General features: G+C 41.6%; 1 protein-coding gene across 1 annotated transcript in view; it reads left to right on the forward strand.

Moving 5' to 3' along the window:
- The window catches only part of LOC121326216 (GDNF family receptor alpha-1-like), a 50889-nt gene that overhangs the window by 23654 nt on the left and 2371 nt on the right, over positions 1-24864 (forward strand). Inside the window, exons 4-7 of the mRNA XM_041269442.1 lie at positions 10059-10410; positions 13902-14011; positions 14768-14902; positions 23368-23570. Coding sequence (XP_041125376.1) covers positions 10059-10410; positions 13902-14011; positions 14768-14902; positions 23368-23570 — 800 coding nt within the window. The remainder of the gene's footprint in view (positions 1-10058; positions 10411-13901; positions 14012-14767; positions 14903-23367; positions 23571-24864) is intronic.

Here is a 24864-nt window from a genome sequence, read left to right on the forward strand (position 1 = left end):
GATGCCCTTGTGAGCGGTACTGAAACCCTGAGTTTGATCACTGGTGATGCCCTTGTGAGCGGTACTGAAACCCTGAGTTTGATCACTGGTGATGCCCTTGTGAGCGGTACTGAAACCCTGAGTTTGATCACTGGTGATGCCCTTGTGAGCAATACTGAAATCCTGAGTTCTATCACTGGTGATGCCCTTGTGAGCAGTACTGAAACCCTGAGTTCTATCACTGGTGATGCCCTTGTGAGCGGTACTGAAACCCTGAGTTCTATCACTGGTGATGCCCTTGTGAGCGGTACTGAAACCCTGAGTTTGATCACTGGTGATGCCCTTGTGAGCGGTACCGAAACCCAGAGTTCTATCACTGGTGATGCCCTTGTGAGCGGTACTGAAACCCTGAGATCACTGGTGATGCCGTTGTGAGCGATACTGAAACCCTGAGTTCTATCACTGGTGATGCCCTTGTGAGCGGTACCGAAACCCAGAGTTCTATCACTGGTGATGCCCTTGTGAGCGGTACTGAAACCCTGAGTTTGATCACTGGTGATGCCGTTGTGAGCGATACTGAAACCCTGAGTTCTATCACTGGTGATGCCCAGTAAGTGGCCACCCCAAGAGCAGAAGCTTTTAAGCTTCTTTTTTTAAAACGGAAGGTCTTAAATCTAAGATTTAATTTATTGGAGTTGTTCAATTGTAGATGAATGGGGGTCTCACGTATTGATGTTTTTCTAAAGACACCCAGGATGCAGAAACAGCATTATTAATGAATATGTAGGTCTTTAAAATACATCAGAGGGACTCTCCAATTAGATTTAAGTAAATATCAAAGGGAACAGGGTCATGATTTCTGGGTCTATAAGAGAGCCCTGAATGGTTTAATAGCCATTTTCTAGTCAGCGGAAGCGCTCTGTGACAGGCGCCTGTGTAACGATTTTTTTCACAATACTTTGTCTTCATTTTTGCTATATAAGGTCTTTTGCATATACTGTCTTTTCAACATCTATTGATTCATTTAGAGCACTTCTTCTGTTGAAACCAAATGTGATTGTAAAAAAAAGTAAGTATCTTAACTTGTTAACATACAAGTAACCCCCATACACACAGCAACACCCCGGTGTGATATCAGGATTGGGAATGTTGCAATTCTTATTCAAGTGTCTGCACAAATTTACCAGAATGTCCAGCACATAACATGCATGTATATGGTGCTTGAGCTCCCATTCCTGGTAGCATGTATTCAATGTTTCATTATTATTTTGTATTACAATTTGTATAACATGTACCACAGTATGAAACACAGCATAAATTATTACTTACAAGTTCTTTACAATTACTAGCTTTATAAAGTTAATATTGGGAATGTTTCCTCTGTCTAATCAGGGCTATATGTCCACATTAGGACAGCTTTTAAACCACAGGAGTATAGTACGATGGGCATACCCTTATTTTAATCTGACTATACAGCATTAAGCTCCCAATTAAAAAAAAAAGGAGAAAAGAAAACACAACTCTACAGGGAGGTGCATGCAAAGGTTGAAGGGATCAGGAAGGCAGTTTCTCTTGTAAGAAATTCAATTACGCTTCCTTAAAGGTTAGTTTTATAACAAGCTGCTGGTGTCAAGGGTGGAGAACCATTGCAACCAAATATACAGATGCTTGCTTTTCAAAGCAGATTTGATTCTTTTAAAAAGCAAGGACATATTGGGCTTTAATGAACTGATCTAAAAATGCTGGTAGGTCTAAATACCACCTCCCTTTAATCCAGCATTTTGCATATTTTATACAAAGACATGCCCAAAAGAGCCCCACATTTTTGATGACCTTCATCTTGATTATCTTAGTACTGTGGTCCGGCATGGTCTAGATCAATTGAATAGACCCTATTTTGTTTGGCTGTATATACAGTGTGTGTTATCCCAATGGGGTAATATTTCCCAGTGCTGCAGTAACACTAATACGCTCCAGAGCCTTGGACTTTTAATCCCATTCTCAGCTCTGGGGAGGTTTTGAAGTTACTATTCCAACCCCTACATTCTCAAATAGCAGGTAAGGTAATCGCAGTACTGCTGCTTTACATTCTGCTTGCAGTGCCTGTCTTCCGCAGGCTCACAAAATTATATGGGTTTTAAATTATATCGTATTAACTCTATAGCTTGCTCATGGCAAATCTCTTTACCCCTATGAGAACTTGCTTTACCTCTTATTGAAGAGAATGAACTGAAAACAATTGAGAAGAGGCTGTCTGAAAATTGATTCACAGCATTATTTTTTAAGGAGCAAAGTTTTCTTAAAGGAGCACCGGAGCCATTCCAAGACATCACAATCTCTGGCAGAGGACGTGAGCTGTAGCTGATTGCTGTCCACTGCAAGCAAAACCTTTAGATGAACATTATTCACTGCTTTGGACATGTTAGCTAGAAGTGGAAGCAGCCAATTACAGCCTGGGGTTTTCATGGCTACATTATTACCATCTTACTGTTAGATTCTCACCAATAGTGTACTGTTTGATCGATTTTTCCTGGGACGTTGATGAATTGTTTTGTTCTTTAGAAGTCAGCTATATGGGGTGTTTGTTCTTTATGTCTTAACACTAATCTACGGTAGATACCTATTTTCTTTGCTATACTTTGCAAAGCCAGCTTATCATGCCCCTTGAAATGATGTGCGTTTGCTGTAATAACATTATGGATGTCACACTCTGATCTAATTGGCACTTTTCAATGCAGAGAATAAACTTCAGTACGTGGCTGAGTTGACTGTAGCTCCTGGTCTGTAAACTTTAGATTCGTCACTCTGTCCTCCTTGATCGCTGTCAATGTGACAAACTCAGAACCTTACCTACCTTTTCTTTCCAGCGTGCTGTGACAGGCTGGTGAGTGGATAGAGGTCCAGAAACATAAAAATGAAAGGTTTCCAGGCTGGGCGATGCCTTCACTGGTTCAGAAAAATTCAAAAACACAAAACAGCAAACCAAAAAAACAGCAAGCACAACCATCCGCTTGCTTCCTCAGCTCCCTCCTCTCCCTAATGGGAAGCTGAGGCCTCCTTTTATATCAGACGGCTGGGTGCTGATTGATCGTTAATTACTCCAATCAACCCCAGCCACCTGAACATAATACTATAATACGTGTTGAATTCTGCGTGCTGAATTCCGCGCCTTGTGACAACTTGCAAATGAATGACTTAGTTGTGAATTACGTGTGAAAATAATTAGCTTAAGTTTAATTATATTAGCCTTGAAATTGCTTAGTTTGTATTTCTATATTGCAATTTTAGATTGGACTGGACTGGAACAGAGCTACATTTGCAAAAACATGGTCCAGAAATCTGTTTGTTTGTTGTGTGCAAACTTTGTAAAAGATGGCTGTTGACTTTTTGTGTGTACACAGTGGGTGTGGTGACTTCTGGAGCTAATGTTATTCTCATTCACGATAACAAACATTTACTGGTGAGATGCATTTATTAGGACTGCATGCTTGCTGGGATCAGCATTGGCCAGTTGAGTGGCAGTCACTTCATCAGGCTCTTCATCCCCCCCCCCCCCCCCCCCCCCCCCCCGGGTGTGCAGCATTCCTCAACTGCTTTGAGGTGTCTGTTTGTTCTGATTACATTGCACACCTTGCTCTTTACAGACCCTATTGCATACACTTCAGAAGGACACACAATGGTTCTACTGTAAATGGGTAACACATCAATACTCAATGAGTGAGAGAGGACATAAACACAGAGAGGCAAATCCCTGAGTCGTTGGTAACAGCTTACTTACGATGCCAGATTTAATGAAGTCATTTAGTTTTGTTTTAAGGATTAAACATTGACTGTTACTCTGGGGAGCTTTGCTCTATGGTTTGAAATAGACATTTGTGCATTCCAGTGCTGTTTCAAAATTTGCAACTTTGTTTTTACTCATTTATGTGTCAGACAATGTCAGAACTTCCATAAAGTCTTAGGAACATAACAAGTGCAACACTTGTAATATGTTTGTAAATTCTTAATTTCTTGTTTGCATACAAAATGTTGTAGCTCAAGTGTTGTTGCTTGTTCTGATTTCTTTTTTTGAAATAAATTTAGTTGTTGCCAATTATTTTTTTTATTTTCTCCCAATTTAAAATGGCCAATTCTTATTTATTTATGCTCAGCTCACTGCTACCACCCCTGTGCTGACACCCTGGGTTCCTTCAAGAAGCTGCTTGATGAGATTCTGGGATCAATAAGCTACTGACAACCAAACGAGCAAGATGGGCCAAATGGCCTCCTCTCATTTGTAAACTTTCTTATGTTCTTAAGAAGAACACATGCTGTCCTCTGAGGCGTGTGCTGTCACAGCCAACTCCTTCTTTACACACTGTGGATTCACCATATAGTGTGGGAGGACAACGCAGCTCCCAGGCAACTAACAGGCAAGCCCTCAGGCACCCGGACAGACTACAGGGGTTGCTGGTGTGTGGTGAGCTGAGGACACCCTGACCGACCTGGACCCCTCCCCCAGCCGCCTCCTGGGAACTCCCGTCCATGGTTGGCTGTGGAATAGCCCAGACTCGAACCGGCGACGTCCAGGCTATAGGGCACATCCTGCACTCACGCAGAGTGCCTTTACTGGATGCGTCACTCGGGAGCCCCCCTGATTTCTTTTTAATTATATTCAGTGTGTGTTGATGGGAGAATCACAAGCACATTTCAAGTCTGCTGAATTAATATTTAGGTAATTTGTAAAGTTGCCAATTAAATTTCTATCGATGTTGTTTTTTTTCTCTTATAAATTGTTTAAAAAAAAAAAAAAAAAATTGTTTTTAGACTTTTTTGAGTGGTGAACCAGAACTCGCATAACAAGCAAGCTAAGTCACATGACTTGCATCTCCCAGACAACTGTTTGATTCAGCCAGTAGTCCTCTTGATGCATCTGGTCAGGTTTTGTATCTAATACTTGATAAGTCCAAATTGGCTACAAAGGAAGTGCCAGGAGGTGCGTGTAGAGAAGAAATTAACAGGGAGATTGTTACCATCGTGGCTGATTTCTTTCACATAGGGAAAGCATGCATATGACATTTTCTTTATTGCTTTTCTTTTAAGCTATATTGTATTCACTGAAAGCAGAGAACTTTGTTAAATTGAACAATGTTCATCCTGCTTCGGGACACAAGACAAAAGTCTGAAGACACATTGCTTTTTTTTTTTTTTTAAAAAAAAAAACCTATATATTATATATATATATATATATATATATATATATATATATATATATATATATATATATCTGAGAAACACAACGACAGAACCTGGATGTTTGTTTGGCTGTGGTCTCCTTCTTAACCAGATTCCTTTTTATTTGTAATGAGCCTGTGGTTAAATGTGTTTGTTGTTGCTGGTTTCTTTAAAACAAAACACAGTAAGATCCTTCAATCCCGCAGTGACCTTTGGCACATGGCAAGAATTTCTGAGATTGGCCAGGTTTGGAATAAAGCCCCTGAACGCTTGCTTGATTTCAGTGGCTAGCAGTGGGCAGCTGAAGCCTGTAGTGTCAGGCAGTGGAAATGAGACAGGAAACGACCCGATTATGGGTTCTGTCCTCCCACATGTATTATTTATCTAAACTAGAGCAACAAGCAGCCCTGATAGCAGGGTAGCTGGGAGTGCCTCAGGGTAACAGGGACTCATTAAATATAATGATGACTTTTGCTGAGTAGCATAATGGACTGATTTTTCTTGTGTATCATTCCCCCAGTGGTACCCCACCATGTCTGGTGTACAAACAGTAGGCTGCTTTTCCACTCATTATGCTATATTCTTTCCTTCAAAAGAATACATAAGCATGGGCTTTAATTGACACACCAGTCATTTCCATCTTGAAAAGGAGCTGTTTCTACCTTAGCAGGAAGATCTTTAATTGTCCAGATTACCAAAGGCTCACTCTCTCGTCGTTTCTCCCGTGGTCCCCCCAGAGGAGGCTCTGTTTACAGCCCGAGATCTGTGGTGGGTGATTGGTAATGAAAAAACAGACAGAAGAAATTCATCACAGCGTAATGTAATATCAACGTAATAGTGGATATCTTCAACAAAGTTAATTCCCCAGAGTCAACCTGCACATTTAAATGCAGTTTTTTGCCATGTCGACTGAAGAAGGGTAGAGAAGCGCTCTGAGGATTAATAACTTGGGTCGCGACCTTGTTTAATCCAATTCGCTGTTATGCCATGTGGTTTTATTGGACTGTGACATGCATTTGAGGAATAGTAAGATTATTAAGCAGCGGTAACAAAGCTAGAGGCTTCCTCACAATATTCTCTTACACTTTGCTGCCTCTGCACTTTGGGAGTCAGTCCATTAGGTGAACAAGCTCAATAATTATATTTTACCATTATTAATTAACCGAATGAACAGAAAGGAAGTCAATTTAAGACCCTGTTGGGCAGTCATAATAAAATAAGGAAGCACTTTTTATGATGGTTTCGACTCCCTATGAATTTTTAAATGTAAAACAGTAAGCGAGAGATAGAGTGCTCTCCCAGCTTATGGACTGCGCTACTGAAATTCAAACAGGCTTCAGCAAAAGCTTGGCAAAGCAGAGATGTTGTGTCAAAGCACAGAAAAATGATTTCAGTTATTAGAAGTGCCACACCATAAATCTTAAAAATCTTCAATTAAAGTTTAAGTCTGGAAATGAAAAGTGTGCCAGTAAGAGAACACGTTCTCTACTGTGGTGCAGCCAATGGTGCGGAAAGCAACTCCCCCCTCCCCTCAAAACAATGTGATTGGTTTAAGGCTGATGAGGACTGTCATGAAGCCCAATGCACAGTGCAGCCCAGGGTAATTCCACACATTGAATACCCAATGCACAGTGCAGCCTAGGGTAATGCCACACATTGAATACCCAATGCACAGTGCAGGGTAATTCCCCAGGGTAAGGGTAATGCCACACATTGAATACCCGATGCACAGTGCAACCCAGGGTAATTCCACACATTGAATACCCAATGCACAGTGCAGCCCAGGGTAATTCCACACATTGAATACCCAATGCACAGTGCAGCCCAGGGTAATGCCACACATTGAATACCCACATTGCACAGTGCAGCCCAGGGTAATTCCACACATTGAATACCCATGCACAGTGCAGCCCAGGGTACCACACATTGAATACCCAATGCACAGTGCAGCCCAGGGTAATGCCACACATTGAATACCCAATGCACAGTGCAGCCCAGGGTAATTCCACACATTGAATACCCAATGCACAGTGCAGCCCAGGGTAATTCCACACATTGAATACCCAATGCACAGTGCAGCCCAGGGTAATTCCACACATTGAATACCCAATGCACAGTGCAGCCCAGGGTAATGCCACACATTGAATACCCAATGCACAGTGCAGCCCAGGGTAATGCCACACATTGAATACCCAATGCACAGTGCAGCCCAGGGTAATGCCACACATTGAATACCAGTGGACAGTGCTGCCCAGGGTAATGCCACACATTGAATACCCAATGCACAGTGCAGCCCAGGGTAATGCCACACATTGAATACCAGTGGACAGTGCAGCCCAGGGTAATGCCACACATTGAATACCAGTGGACAGTGCTGCCCAGGGTAATGTTATTAAAAGGCACAACAAAGTAAAACTCCAAAGAGGCAGAATTATCTGTATTTCTGAGCAATGAAGAAATAATAATAAACGGCTATTCTAGAAAGAACAAACCCTGCTGCCTGCTGAAACACTCATTTTGCAATATGTTTCAATAAAAAACGTCAGGTCTACAGTGTATCAGTATTGCTCCTGATGCTACTGTATAACTTATTTAAAAACACCCATACTGTGTTAATTTGATCATTTATGGTGCAAAAAAAACACATTTGTCAAGACCATATTCTGGCAATATTCATGCTCTGGCTGGAAAAATAAATGTAAAAAAGTTGCTTGGTCTTGGCCATTCCTGAAATAGGAAGGTGGCTCAATAAATGGCACCCAGATGGCCTGAGCTAATTTAAGGTTCTCTTGATAAGATGCCACGATCACTGGCGTTCAAGCTAGGAGTGGATGAAGAGGGGGTCTGGAGAGGATGGGAGAGGGGGATGACCCCCATGCATTTCTCAAGAGCGTACAACTATATTTAATAAAAGCGCATGTGCTTATCCGACAAAGCCTACAGGCCTGCTGTCATGTGACTTCTGGATTCTGACCCCTCTGGTAGAATGTTGGGTAATCCTTGCAGATCTTAAACAGATTTTTGTGTTGTGCTGCTGGGAAATGGCATAAAAGATGTTGGGCTCTGAGGGGGCAGGCTTGTGGATTATGATGGATGCTTTTTTCATGCAAACCAAATAACATCTCTGCGGAGGAGCTTTCAAGGCAGTAGCCTGATTTGAGTCCCATAAAAAGGGGTTATGAGTCACTGTTATTAAGGTGTAGAGCAGGGTTTAAAGTGACGGTCAATCCACAGACACATACATTTTTAAAGTGGTTCAGGGCACCAGATGCGGCTCTCTGTTACATTGAACTGCGCTGTGTTTATTTATTTCTCACATACAGTACAGATCTAATACTTTAATATGTCTTCAAGCAGCAAATTGTTTTTCAGTGGCCATTCAGTCATATAAATTGCTTTTAAGAAAGATAAAAAGTCAGTTTGTGAATTAAATATAAGTCTGATTCAAGCCTACCATGTGCAGTTAACTACTTTCGTCAGAAATAGGAACCATAAGAGCATAGTACACTACTTCAGATGCACTGTAGATGTATCAAGCAGTTTCAACAATGATCGTTACATGACCGCAACACCGACACTTTATTGGACTATCCAAATTGGGGAGAAAATCAGGGTAAAGAAAATGGGCATGCAAAATAAATAAATCAATAATGACTGATCGCACACGGCAAGATCAAGAACAACGTTGGTTACCTTTACAATGCAGCTAGCCCCTTGACCTTTCTTAAAGCCCAGTATGAATCAAGAAAGACCAACCCCTTTTCAAGTACATGTATACAACATGTATAGTATTAACAAATGTGATCCAAGTTTTTCTTGTATCTCTCAATTAACCCCTTACGATACACAAGGAATTGAGCGGCTGTTCAAAAGTTTTCTTGAAATACGTTTGAGAGTGACTCAAGTGTCACAAGGAGAAAACTGATAATTTTACTCACCAGACCAAACCTGTCGGTACATATTAAATGCAGTTTTGTACACCTCATTGCAAAAATAAGGAAGTTAGCATCATTGTAATTGTGGGACGCTGTGACAGAGACGGAATGGTTCTTGGTGATAGATCTCATCCTCCCGACCTGTGAGGGCGCTGTATAAAGGGAACAGAGACGCGTAATGTAATCGTGAGTGTTTTGTCTTGTCTATTAGACAGCTAACATGATCCAGAGCTGTCGCTAAAGGCCAACACCAAATCCGGACAACATTTCACTTGTATCATGGTTAACTGTATTTGCACCACGAGCACTATAGCACTCACTGTGGACTTGTGAACGTGTTTGTGTTACATATGGGTGTTTAAATATCAGGACTATTATTTCGTGGGGCCAACCCGTGGATTAAACAGAGCAATGCTCAACCCATTGTGTATTGTCTGTTATCATTATTGTTTACTGTTTGTCATCAGACTTTAGATTATAAAAATAAACCTCCATTTCACCAGTACTTTGTTGTCTGTCATTGTCTTGAGCACGGCATCACCCCAACACCTGCGCACAGCCAATCACTTTGTATTAATAAGATTGTTGTTGTATGCATCTTAGAATCTGCTTGCTCTGTTACTAGGAAAACGATTCCCTGCATATATTGAATAAACCAAACTAATATCTGAAGAAAAGGACACTATGCATTTCTTTGATCTAGGTCACATCAAACAACAACTAGTCACTAGTACAAGATCTTCTTCTTCAATGCCTGCTACTATTTTATCTTGTATTTACTATGGCTCACCACAGTAAACATTTAGCAGCAGTGCAATGACACAGCAGAACATTATTTGTCCAGAAATGACTGTTAACAAAACATTTTCAACACCACAGATCAGCAGACAGTAACACATGCTCATCCTTTTCCTGTCCCTTCATTCACAGGGGAGCCTGCAGTCACAAGAGAGAACAACTGCTTGAATGCTGCTAAAGCCTGCAACCTGAACGACACCTGCAAAAAATACAGATCGGCTTACATAAACCCGTGCACCTCTCGCGTCTCCATTGCTGAAGTCTGCAACAAGCGCAAGTGCCACAAGGCCCTTCGGCAGTTTTTCGACAAAGTGCCTCCCAAACACAGCTATGGGATGCTCTTCTGCTCCTGCCCTCTGGCTGATCAATTAGCCTGCACAGAGAGACGGCGGCAGACCATTGTTCCGGTGTGTTCGTATGAGGACAAGGAAAAACCAAACTGCTTGTCTTTGCAAGTGTCGTGCAAGACGAATTACATCTGCAGGTAAGATAGCAGCTGGCAGCGGTGTGATTAACAAGTGAGAGGAGAGACGCTTTGCGCTACTGCAAATTACCAGGATTTGGAATTAAAATTTCCACCAAGGTATTGGGCAGGTGCAAAAAAAACAAAAACAAAACTAGACCGCTTGGCTGAGTAATAAAATCCTGTGTAGCAGCTGGCTAATTTTCATGAATCTCTGTACACTTGACTTTTAAGCATAGTGTACTTTTGTTTAAATAAATAACTATAACATGAAGACTAGCCAGCAAATGAGTTAATTTTATTACTTAAAAAAATATTTTATTTATTCCTACTATAATCAAATGTGGCTATACTGATGTCCTGTAAGCATGCCAAAATGTCAGGAAAAATGCAACTGTTAAGCAATATCTCCCATTATCACTAACTTGAATCATGCAAGTCATTCCATGAGATGTCCATGTATGGTTATGTAAGAAACATGCTCTTGAAATAAAAAGCATGATCACATAAGAACATAAGAACATAAGAAAGTTTACAAACGAGAGGAGGCCATTCGGCCCATCTTGCTCGTTTGGATGTTAGTAGCTTATTGATCCCAAAATCTCATCAAGCAGCTTCTTGAAGGATCCCAGGGTGTCGGCTTCAACAACATTACTGGGGAGTTGATTCCAGACCCTCACAATTCTCTGTGTAAAAAACTGCCTCCTATTTTCTGTTCTGAATGCCCCTTTGTCTAATCTCCATTTGTGACCCCTGGTCCTTGTTTCTTTTTTCAGGCTGAAAAAGTCCCTTGGGTCGATACTGTCAATACCTTTTAGAATTTTGAATGCTTGAATTAGGTCGCCATGTAGTCTTCTTTGTTCAAGACTGAACAGATTCAATTCTTTTAGCCTGTCTGCATATGACATGCCTTTTAAGCCCGGGATAATTCTGGTCGCTCTTCTTTGCACTCTTTCTAGAGCAGCAATATCCTTTTTATAGCGAGGTGACCAGAACTGCACACAATATTCAAGATGAGGTCTTACTAGTGCATTGTACAGTTTTAACATTACTTCCCTTGATTTAAATTCAACACTTTTCACAATGTATCCGAGCATCTTGTTAGCCTTTTTTATAGCTTCCCCACATTGTCTAGATGAAGACATTTCTGAGTCAACAAAAACTCCTAGGTCTTTTTCATAGATTCCTTCTCCAATTTCAGTATCTCCCATATGATATTTATAATGTACATTTTTATTTCCTGCGTGCAGTACCTTACACTTTTTTCTATTAAATGTCATTTGCCATGTGTCTGCCCAGTTCTGAATCTTGTCTAGATCATTTTGAATGACCTTTGCTGCTGCAACAGTGTTTGCCACTCCTCCTACTTTTGTGTCGTCTGCAAATTTAACAAGTTTGCTTACTATACCAGAATCTAAATCATTAATGTAGATTAGGAATAGCAGAGGACCTAATACTGATCCCTGTGGTACACCACTGGTTACCACACTCCATTCTGAGGTTTTTCCTCTAATAAGTACTTTCTGTTTTCTACATGTTAACCACTCCCTAATCCATGTACATGTGTTTCCTTGAATCCCAACTGCGTTCAGTTTGAGAATTAATCTTTTGTGCGGGACTTTGTCAAAAGCTTTCTGGAAACCTAAATAAACCATGTCATATGCTTTGCAATTATCCATTATTGATGTTGCATCCTCAAAAAAAAATCAAGCAAGTTAGTTAGACACGATCTCCCTTTCCTAAAACCATGTTGACTGTCTCCCTGTTACCATATAGGTAATTTTCCATTTTGGATCTTAATGACATGACAGATTAATTTGTACAGAAATCTATTATATTAATAGGGCAGGTGTTTGCTCTGCAATGTCTACTTAGGGTACATTAGTTAGGTGTTTTAAGCCATCATAAAACTACAGCAACATAAAAAAGAGTATGAAACGTCTCTGCAGCAGTCTCACTGGTCACTGGTGTGATTGGCTTGAGACCTCGAAGGAGCTGTAAAATAAGTAATGATGACTCGAGCAGCCCCCGAGACTGTGTATACAAAGGGAGCCTGTCACCTGCTGTAATCTGAATGATGGGAGTCAGTGTGACACAAACATTTGAACCCCATTAATACCAATGTCAGTAAGGTCGTTTTCCCTCTCAGGTTACTTCCTGAAGAATGGAACATCATTACTCAAACAAATGTAATCCCAAGCAAGACAGAACAGCCAAGCTGCCATGCTTCATGTCTTCTGAAATTAAGATAGACATCCTGTCTAATAAATGCCCTTAGGAAGGCAAAACATTTAGAAGCTGTTCTGAATTCAACTTAAAGAGCTCTTTGTGAAGGTTTGAACAGCAACTGTCAATTCTGTATACTCGAGTATTAATTGAAGGCTCCTTTCTGCCAAAAAGGGATGACAGCACGACCACATTATCATTATGCATTGTTACTTGCAATTCTTAATGCTACAACTACATATCCTGAGCTGCTGGAATACAGCTTCCCTATTTGTGATCTACACAATAGACCTAATTTAAAGCATTTAAATGTAATAATAATAACATAAAATAAAACTATGTGGAAAATTCCAAAATAAAACTATTCAAATGCAAATGGAAAATGTCAGCTTTGTAAAGAAGCCATCCATAGAAGGCTGTTGCAGGGTTTTCTATATGGCTATGTCTAAAATGGGTTAATGGGCTGTTGTATATGTTAACTGAAAAAAGTTATCCCCCTCTCTCTAAATCCTGTTGGTTAACCCATCTTAATCTGATTCTGCAGAAGGTTATTTCATGGGTATTAAAGAGGACAATTACTCCAAGAAATCATTACTGCAATGTTCTGGGTTCTTGAAGAAGAGCACTTAATCTTCCTGTAAGTGTGTCAATAACAGTGACATCCCTGTTTTTAAATTGTTAAATGATCCTAGTATTGAAATGGAATGAAGCCTAAATTTCCAACTTAATTGCAGTTTGAAAATGAAAGACTGGCAATAATTCTATCCAAACATGCAAAAAGAAGATGTTATTTTTTTTTTGTTTGTTTGTTAGTTTTTTTTTTTTAATCTATTCATAGCTTATTAAAATTTGATTGCAGAATTGCTGAAAGAAAAGTTGATAAAGCCCACAAGTAATGAAGCGGAAAGCAGTTATTGTTTCTGTCATTATTGTTAAAAAGCCACTGAAATGCTTGGAGCACCAATAAAAACGACATTCGTTTACAAAAACAAGGAGAGATCTGATTTAATTTTTTGGGTTCATCTTAAATTACTGTTCACCTGCTGTTCAGATGTCCACAGTGAATGTGCTCTCACTGTAGCCTTTCCCTGTGTTTAAATACTCTGATGTACCAATAGCTCAAGCTGAGGTAGGATCTGACAGCAGCATATCCTGGCTCTCAGTTCAGGCTACAATGTAATCAAGCAAATCTGCAGCTGTGAATGGGTGACAAAAAGCCATTCTTGCGCAGACACCAACATCTTTGCTGCAACTGGAAGAAAATGCTTTTTTTTAATGTGTTCCAGGTCTAGGCTTGCAGATTTCTTCTCAAGCTGTCAGCCTGAGCCCCTCTCCATGAGTGGCTGTCTAAAGGAGAACTACGCAGACTGCCTGCTCGCCTACTCAGGGCTTATTGGTAAGATCCTATCAACGCTGTCTTAGCACTAGGGCACCCTGCTTAAAATCGTCGAGAGAGGTCTTGAAATGCTGATCATCATTCCTTTCACAAGTGGTTGTGATGCATTGCCGCTTGGGGGGTCGCTGTGAGGGGTCCTTGGCGGAAAGTTCGGCTGCAGATTCATTGAGAGGCCACAAACACACAGACATGCAAGCACTTCAGGGAATTCAACTGAAGGCTTTTATTATATCTCATGAGTTATACATAAATGGGTTCCCTTCTGTAGCAGTATCAATCCTATACATATTGGTGTTAGGCAAACTGTCTCTACACCCATAACATAATAAAGGACTAGTGCAGCAACAAAACACACATCCTCCATTTACACCCAACTCTCTCTCTCACTCATTAGAATCTCGTGTGACCTTTAAGATGATGGAACACAAAGCCACTTTTTCAGGAACAGTGGCTTGAAACCTGGTTCCAGGAGACTGAGAGACCTAGTTTGAGGAAACTTTGCTGTATCAAACCCCATGTCTCCCCTGGTGTGCTGTGCAGTGCCCTGAAATCCAGTTTCCTGAAACCAAGTTCCAAGACACAAAGTGGCTTCGTGTTGCCTCAGGTTTAGTCTCTCGCACGAGACACTGTCACGTCTTAAAGCTACAGCACGCAAACCTGATAACATATTCATCACATGGTGTCGCAAGCAAGGTGGTGAATATGTAGTTAAGGAAGATTATGCTGTGCTGATCCTTATTTCTGGTTTCTCAACAGGCACAGTCGTGACTCCAAACTATCTTAAATCCAGCAGCATCAGTGTTTCCCCGTGGTGCGATTGCAGTGCCAGCGGGAACAACAAGGAAGAGTGTGACAAGTTTGTAAACTTCTTCAAGGATAACGCATGCCTTAGTAAGTGGGGAGGCTCACCAGAGCTCCTTTCAATACACCCAACAGAATAGTCTATGTTTTTATTCTAGTTCATACAGTTTTAAACAGGTAACAGGTAACAGCCAAGCAGCATGTTTCATTCTCCAAAAACAGGATTTCAAACAGTTCAGTGATGCACAGTTGAATGGCTAATTTTGATTTGCATGTTTGTATCTGCCTAGTCTTCCACTAGCTCAAGACCATTTATTGCAACTGCTTTGGTGACTTGAGGGCAATTAAATCACCCAGAAATGATGGGAAGTCACACTGACATCCCATGCTTACAGTCTATGACTTCGTCTGCAGCACTTTGTAATGCAGTACATCTAACCAGTGAAATATATGGAGCGGTACACTTAAATACATTGGCCTAATAAACAAGCTACACATTTTGCAGCACCAAATATTTCGGGACAGAGAGCTTCTGGTGTTAAAAGTCTTTTTTTCTTCTTCTTTAACAAGATAGCGAATGAGGCAAAGCATCGGAAGGCTGTTTATTCTAGCAGTAATGCTGACTGAAGAACCATAATCACTGCTCATTCGTTGATGTCTGGAGGCTAGATTGTAGATTTCACAAGCAATCCGGCAGAAATGAAGGAACCTCTAAACTCAAACTCAAAGTCTGTTCTCATCTGATTAAAATCCTTGTTTGCTAAATCATTGTTGACAAATGGGAGTGTGTGCGTTTCCTCCTGTCACCGCAGTCCTGCTGTCTCGGGTGAAAGGCATTCTGATTAATATCAGGCACATCGCAGGCTGCATTTACACCAGGAATACAGCAACTGATTGGACTGATTCAGCTCAAAGAGCCCAATTCATCTGAGCACTGGCCATTTTATTTAAACCACTCAACCCTGCTGTTAACAACTGCCCTCTCAATGTTCCATAAAAGTAGTTATTTCATGAGCCCAGAGTTTCTTATCCCTCGCTGTGGATAGATATCCCCAGGAACAAGAAGTGTATGTAATGAAGGAGCCTGTCTTTACCACTTTAGACATCTCTAAAGAACCGCTTATCCAGTTGTGATTAAACTTTGTTTTAGCACAAGAATGGCAACTATTAGAGTCTGAAACTGAAAGAGAAACTGAGCCTACATTTGCCTACAGCTTTATTTATCACAAGGTATTGAAAACTAGTATTATCTGGTGACATACTTTGAGGAACCTGTGTATTTGTCTACATTGCCAAGCATACAGTTTTGCATGGATATCTTCTCTGATTTTTCAGTAACACCCGTAGCAGGGGAACATATTTTATTATTGAACTTGTCATCTTTGTTCTTTCTGTTAAGGGTTTTATAACACGTAGTGTAACACAGGTCTTGTTGGAGGGGAGTATTTTGCTGAACTGTTTAGGGTTTCAGGGTAAGAAGACACTTTGGCTGGATTATGCTTAATTGTCTTGGTGTCCCAGAACAAAAGTTGACCTTTGGTTTGATGTTAAAAATAAGATTTTATTAATCTTTACGTCACCCTCATGGCAGTAACTAGCTATGAGGACATGAGGTCTGTCGGTTTGCTGTGTAACACAGATTTTGAGGCTGGATAGTAAATACCAAGCAGTCAAATAAATATTGCAGCTAGAGCTTGAAACCTAAGTTTGACCTTAGTAGAAAGTTAGCTCTGGTTACGATGTTGGTCACCATGAATAGTCTTAAGAGGCAAACATTAAGATTATTAAACGGTCTGCTGCATTCAGGGGATATTTGTCATATTTTATTTTAAAGCCGGTAAAAAGATTGCAGAAGCGTAATTAAAGTTTTATCCTAAGCTAAGTGGAATACAACCCACACTTAGGAGCTTGGCTGCTTACCCTGGTGATCTGCATGTGAAAGACTGATTCTGTAAAGAAAGAAGGGAATTTGTTTAACTGTCCTGGAGGTACTGCAGTCAAGAATGCTGAACAAAATAGTCATTGGACAGCCTTGCTGGAATAAGGACCTTTGTATTTCATTAGTAAGAGATACAACACAATGGCCCTGCCTGTCCTGCTTCCATAATGACTTTTAGACAAGTGCTGTGTGTAAGTGTTGTAACTGAAGTTCTAAATGGGAGGCCTGGAAGACAAAAAGATGACTGTTACAGTCCTGCAGCTCTGCAGTACATCTCTCCATTCACAATGCAGGACAGTACATCTCTCCATTCACAGTGTATGAGAGACAGTACATCTCTCCATTCACAATGCAGGACAGTACATCTCTCCATTCATAGTGTATGAGAGACAGTACATCTCTCCATTCACAATGCAGGACAGTACATCTCACCATTCACAGTGTATGAGAGACAGTACATCTCTCCATTCACAATGTATGAGCGGCAGTACATCTCTCCATTCACAATGCAGGACAGTACACCTCTCCATGCACAGTGTATGAGAGGCAGTACATCTCTCCATTCACAATGCAGGACAGTACATCTCTCCATTCACAGTGTATGAGAGACAGTACATCTCTCCATTCACAATGTATGAGCGGCAGTACATCTCTCCATTCACAATGCAGGACAGTACACCTCTCCATGCACAGTGTATGAGAGGCAGTACATCTCTCCATTCACAATGCAGGACAGTACATCTCTCCATTCACAGTGTATGAGAGACAGTACATCTCTCCATTCACAATGTATGAGCGGCAGTACATCTCTCCATTCACAATGCAGGACAGTACACCTCTCCATGCACAGTGTATGAGAGGCAGTACATCTCTCCATTCACAATGCAGGACAGTACATCTCTCCATTCACAGTGTATGAGAGACAGTACATCTCTCCATTCACAATGTATGAGCGGCAGTACATCTCTCCATTCACAATGCAGGACAGTACACCTCTCCATGCACAGTGTATGAGAGGCAGTACATCTCTCCATTCACAATGCAGGACAGTACATCTCTCCATTCACAGTGTATGAGAGACAGTACATCTCTCCATTCACAATGTATGAGAGGCAGTACATCTCTCCATTCACAATGCAGGACAGTACATCTCTCCATGCACAGTGTATGAGAGGCAGTACATCTCTCCATTCACAATGCAGGACAGTACACCTCTCCATGCACAGTGTATGAGAGGCAGTACATCTCTCCATTCACAGTGTATGAGAGGCAGTACATCTCTCCATTCACAATGCAGGACAGTACATCTCTCCATGCACAGTGTATGAGAGGCAGTACATCTCTCCATTCACAATGCAGGACAGTACATCTCTCCATTCACAGTGTATGAGAGACAGTACATCTCTCCATTCACAATGTATGAGCGGCAGTACATCTCTCCATTCACAATGCAGGACAGTACATCTCTCCATTCACAGTGTATGAGAGACAGTACATCTCTCCATTCACAATGCAGGACAGTACATCTCTCCATTCACAGTGTATGAGAGACAGTACATCTCTCCATTCACAATGTATGAGAGGCAGTACATCTCTCCATTCACAATGCAGGACAGTACATCTCTCCATTCACAGTGTATGAGAGGCAGTACATCTCTCCATTCACAATGCAGGACAGTACATCTCTCCATTCACAATGTATGAGAGACAGTACATCTCTCCATTCACAATGTATGAGCGGCAGTACATCTCTCCATTCACAATGCAGGACAGTACATCTCTCCATTCACAGTGTATGAGAGGCAGTACATCTCTCCATTCACAATGCAGGACAGTACATCTCTCCATTCACAATGCAGGACAGTACATCTCTCCATTCACAATGTATGAGAGGCAGTACATCTCTCCATTCACAATGCAGGACAGTACATCTCTCCATTCACAGTGTATGAGCAGCAGTACATCTCTCCATTCACAATGCAGGACAGTACATCTCTCCATTCACATGTATGAGACAGTACATCTCTCCATTCACAATGTATGAGAGGCAGTACATCTCTCCATTCACAATGCAGGACAGTACATCTCTCCATTCACAATGTATGAGAGACAGTACATCTCTCCATTCACAATGTATGACAGGCAGTACATCTCTCCATTCACAATGCAGGACAGTACATCTCTCCATTCACAGTGTATGAGAGGCAGTACATCTCTCCATTCACAATGCAGGACAGTACATCTCTCCATTCACAGTGTATGAGAGACAGTACATCTCTCCATTCACAATGTATGAGAGGCAGTACATCTCTCCATTCACAATGCAGGACAGTACATCTCTCCATTCACAGGACAGTACATCTCTCCATTCACAATGTATGAGACAGTACATCTCTCCATTCACAATGCAGGACAGTACATCTCTCCATTCACAGTGTATGAGAGACAGTACATCTCTCCATTCACAATGTATGACAGTACATCTCTCCATTCACAATGCATGAGAGGCAGTACATCTCTCCATGCACAGTGTATGAGAGGCAGTACATCTCTCCATTCACAATGCAGGACAGTACATCTCTCCATTCACAGTGTATGAGAGGCAGTACATCTCTCCATTCACAATGTATGAGAGGCAGTACATCTCTCCATTCACAATGCAGGACAGTACACCTCTCCATGCACAGTGTATGAGAGGCAGTACATCTCTCCATTCACAATGCAGGACAGTACATCTCTCCATTCACAGTGTATGAGAGACAGTACATCTCTCCATTCACAATGTATGAGCGGCAGTACATCTCTCCATTCACAATGCAGGACAGTACATCTCTCCATTCACAGTGTATGAGAGGCAGTACATCTCTCCATTCACAATGCAGGACAGTACATCTCTCCATTCACAGGACAGTACATCTCTCCATTCACAATGCAGGACAGTACATCTCTCCATTCACAGTGTATGAGAGGCAGTACATCTCTCCATTCACAATGCAGGACAGTACATCTCTCCATTCACAGTGTATGAGAGACAGTACATCTCTCCATTCACAATGCAGGACAGTACATCTCTCCATTCACAATGCAGGACAGTACATCTCTCCATTCACAGTGTATGAGAGACAGTACATCTCTCCATTCACAATGTATGAGCGGCAGTACATCTCTCCATTCACAATGCAGGACAGTACATCTCTCCATTCACAATGTATGAGAGGCAGTACATCTCTCCATTCACAATGCATGGACAGTACATCTCTCCATTCACAATGTATGAGAGACAGTACATCTCTCCATTCACAATGCAGGACAGTACATCTCTCCATTCACAGTGTATGAGAGGACAGTACATCTCTCCATTCACAATGCAGGACAGTACATCTCTCCATTCACAATGTATGAGAGACAGTACATCTCTCCATGCACAGTGTATGAGAGGCAGTACATCTCTCCATTCACAATGCAGGACAGTACATCTCTCCATTCACAGTGTATGAGAGGCAGTACATCTCTCCATTCACAATGCAGAGACAGTACATCTCTCCATGCACAGTGTATGAGCGGCAGTACATCTCTCCATTCACAATGCAGGACAGTACACCTCTCCATTCACAGTGTATGAGAGGCAGTACATCTCTCCATTCACAGTGTATGAGCGGCAGTACATCTCTCCATTCACAATGCAGGACAGTACACCTCTCCATGCACAGTGTATGAGAGGCAGTACATCTCTCCATGCACAGTGTATGAGAGGCAGTACATCTCTCCATTCACAATGCAGGACAGTACATCTCTCCATGCACAGTGTATGAGAGGCAGTACATCTCTCCATTCACAATGCAGGACAGTACATCTCTCCATTCACAGTGTATGAGAGGCAGTACATCTCTCCATTCACAATGCAGGACAGTACATCTCTCCATTCACAATGTATGAGCGGCAGTACATCTCTCCATTCACAATGCAGGACAGTACATCTCTCCATTCACAGTGTATGAGAGGCAGTACATCTCTCCATTCACAATGTATGAGCGGCAGTACATCTCTCCATTCACAATGCAGGACAGTACATCTCTCCATGCACAGTGTATGAGAGGCAGTACATCTCTCCATTCACAATGCAGGACAGTACATCTCTCCATGCACAGTGTATGAGAGGCAGTACATCTCTCCATTCACAATGCAGGACAGTACATCTCTCCATTCACAGTGTATGAGAGGCAGTACATCTCTCCATTCACAGTGTATGAGAGACAGTACATCTCTCCATTCACAATGTATGAGAGGCAGTACATCTCTCCATTCACAATGCAGGACAGTACATCTCTCCATTCACAATGTATGAGAGTACACCTCTCCATGCACAGTGTATGAGAGCAGTACATCTCTCCATTCACAATGTATGAGAGGCAGTACATCTCTCCATTCACAGTGTATGAGAGGCAGTACATCTCTCCATGCACAGTGTATGAGAGGCAGTACATCTCTCCATTCACAATGCAGGACAGTACATCTCTCCATGCACAGTGTATGAGAGGCAGTACATCTCTCCATTCACAATGCATGACAGTACATCTCTCCATTCACAATGCAGGACAGTACATCTCTCCATTCACAATGTATGAGAGGCAGTACATCTCTCCATGCACAATGTATGAGCGGCAGTACATCTCTCCATTCACAATGCAGGACAGTACATCTCTCCATTCACAGTGTATGAGAGGCAGTACATCTGTATGCAGGACAGTACATCTCTCCATGCACAGTGTATGAGAGGCAGTACATCTCTCCATTCACAGTGTATGAGAGACAGTACATCTCTCCATGCACAGTGTATGAGAGGCAGTACATCTCTCCATTCACAGTGTATGACAGTACATCTCTCCATTCACAATAAAGAGACAGTACATCCTGTCTCATTGTACACTACAGTTTTGCATGTTAAGCAGTACATCTCTCCATTCACAATACCAGGACAGTACTGTGATCTCCAGCTATTGCAAGTGTAATCAGAGGCACTACATCTCTGTATGCCAGTAACCCAGGCACTGAATCCAGAGATGCAAAGCTCAAGGAATCTGTACAATTGAATGCAGATTTCAGTACATCTGTCCAGCGAACAATTGCACAGACAGTACATCTCTCCATGCACTGAGGTAAGCAGTGACACAGTACATTTCTCCATTCACAGTGTATGCAATGTGGCAGATCTACATACACATGTATATCTATAAAGATATCAGTGGTATGAAAAGTATGCCATGTCTTCGTTTAATGTTCTTTAACATTATTATAGATTGTTGATAATGTTTTAAAATTATACCTAGAATAACAGACTTAAGGGACTAGTTGCTGTCTGCAATAAAAACATATGTAGCTTTTTAAAAATACAATGGTTTAACACAATCCCATGTACAGATGTGTTGTCTGGAACGGGTTTTAGGTACAGTCATGACATTCTGACTTCAAAAAACCAATACATGCAAACAGGCCTGAGAAAACACTCGACTGCCGTTACAAAACAGTGCCAGGGTTAACCTGGCAATGAATGAAAAGTGGGAATGAAAAGCACACACCGATGCACCTGGAAGCACCTGCTTTGTGGTACTGTGGGTAGCATGTGGAACACAACAGTCCACTCTGAGGTGTAAGAAAGGCATGCTCAGCTGGTTTCAGGAAAGCTGTCCTCTCCAGACAGGGTCACTACTCTGTACGTACAGTTTGGTTCAGCGATAGGTGGTCAGCTAACTGCAGGGAGCTCCTCAGAGTGGATCATATAGTGATGTACTTTCTCTCTCCGAGGACAGAGCAAGTTCAAGGGGTGCTGCCGGGGGCTGTCCACTGTCATTCTTCATTAGGAAAGCTGTTCACAGAGAAATACAAGTCCTTTTAGATACTAAAATCCTTGACTTCCAGCATGCAAGCATCAATCCAGCATCCTACTGTACTTCTCATGTGGAAGTAAAACCCTCATCATGATAACAGTAACCCCAACCTGATTGTAATGGGTAGTTTGAACTGTTCTGGGTAACACTTTACATGAAGTGTCTACTTACTGTGTATTTACAGAGCACTTAGATAATACATACTTACACATAACTACAGTGTTGTTATCTATAGTTACAATGTACATAATGTGTACATTTTTTTCTTGATATAACCCTCATCCTAACCCTTTTCTGAACAAGTTGTGTACAGTACTTACCAATGTCATGCAAAAAGATTTACACAGACTAGAACTCTATATGATAAGCAGCAATCTGCTGTACATCACCAGCAGAGTTTGTGAAGAGTGCCAGAACAAATGAATGAGGTCTGGAAAGACTGAACTTGCTTACATTTTAACATTGCATTGCTATTCTAAATACAATAACAAGTATGTATTCTAATCCTTTTGTTTTATATGTGAAACAGTTAATGCATGGATCATTGAACATCACCAGTTACAGTACTTAACCAAAAAGGGAATGGTAAAGTTGAACAGAGACAAAGGCCTTTCAGAGCTGAATTGCTGATGTTTTTCCATAAAGCTAATTTTGTTCGTGTTGGCACTTTTATCATCTTGATCAGTTGCATCCCCTGGCATCTCTTTATGCCTGTTCTGTCTTCCTTGCAGGGCATTCAATTCAGGCATTTGGTAATGGCACGGATGTGAATGTATGGCAGTCCAGGTCTCCTGTGCACACCACAGCTTCCACAAGCACTCCGTCCCACAAGGCCCGAGAGAGAGCTCAATCCCCTGTGGATGAGCAGAACCACATCAATGAGATCAGCACCGCTGAGGAAGCCAACCTCTATCCTATCTGTGCAAATTTACAGGTAAGGGATTACACCATTAACAGGAACACTGATGTCTTTTGAAGAGAAGCCCTTTTCATGTTTGCTCCTCTTGCTTTGGGGTCTGCACATGTTATCAGTTGGCACATCCCCACAATTAGAGCTGAAACTCAAGAACACTAGCGAGTCACCTGGTGAAGCCACGACTGGAGGAGCCATGTAGTCAGGGGGGCACATTTTTTCAATCACAGGAAAACTTTAATCTGGGTTGAGAATTATTATTATAATATTTTATTTGGGACCTTTAAGGTCCACCGATAAAGCCTATTTCAAGAATGAGTTTCTATGAATCTCTAAAGCAGCTGCAGTTACGTTAGCTGGGTGTGTGGTTTCTACCTGCCTTGGCACCAGGGAATCTTGTGGCAGGCTGGCTTCCTCCCTGCCCCCTTCCAGCTGGTTTGATAGGAAAACCCTGCTCTTATGAAATCCAGTTATTAGCTTGTGACAAGTTGTCAGCTTCTCCAGTCTCCCATCTATTTTAATGGAGAAAGGGATTGAGTAAAAACATTGTAGATCTTACTGCCACCTTCACTTTTAAGAAGAAAAAGATAGATACTGAGGGGGAAGGTTGCAATAGAAAATGAGTCGTATGTATGCTTCCAAGTGTTTTACACTCAACACTCATTCCACCCACCCAGAAGCTGAAGCTCTGAAGCCCACATTCTGCCAACATACACAAGAGCAGCAGACAGTAGTTTAGCAAATATAAATGACTGCAGTGCTTTAGTTCAGGGTCTGTCTGTCTGTCTGTGTGATTGAAGCCTAAGGCAGGTAAAGTAAGTATTAATTAATAACCCAGATCTATTCAAAACAGACCCCAAACCTAACAAGCAATCATTGTTAAAGGGCTGTGTTATGAAGCCCCACAGGGTTGGCAGAAGTGAAGAAAGAATAATGAGCAGCTATGCATTCTTGTTGTGTTGAAATCATATCTTCTGTCCTCCACTCTGGGCTTGAATACAGTTACATTAGACGGTTTATTTTTCAATCATCAATACCACAGGAAAGGTGTAACAACAACTGTTAACAAATACAACGCATGTCTGCTTCAAGCAGAGTGGATCATTCTGCATGCAGATCCTTTGTACTGTGCAGCCTGTTTCGTCGCTTGCTTGTTATTTTTAAGAAGTGACGTGTATAGACAAAAGAAGAAACGTGACTGATGGGTATAAAATGTCACAGCAATGACTAAATCCTACTTCCCCTCCCCTCCCTTCCCGTCCTGAGGCCTGAACTTGGGGTATTCAGTAAACTGCCAGGTTGCTATGTCAGAACT

This window comes from Polyodon spathula, chromosome 13 (genome assembly GCF_017654505.1).
Source record: "Polyodon spathula isolate WHYD16114869_AA chromosome 13, ASM1765450v1, whole genome shotgun sequence".
In the NCBI taxonomy this organism is placed as follows: Eukaryota; Metazoa; Chordata; class Actinopteri; order Acipenseriformes; family Polyodontidae; genus Polyodon; species Polyodon spathula.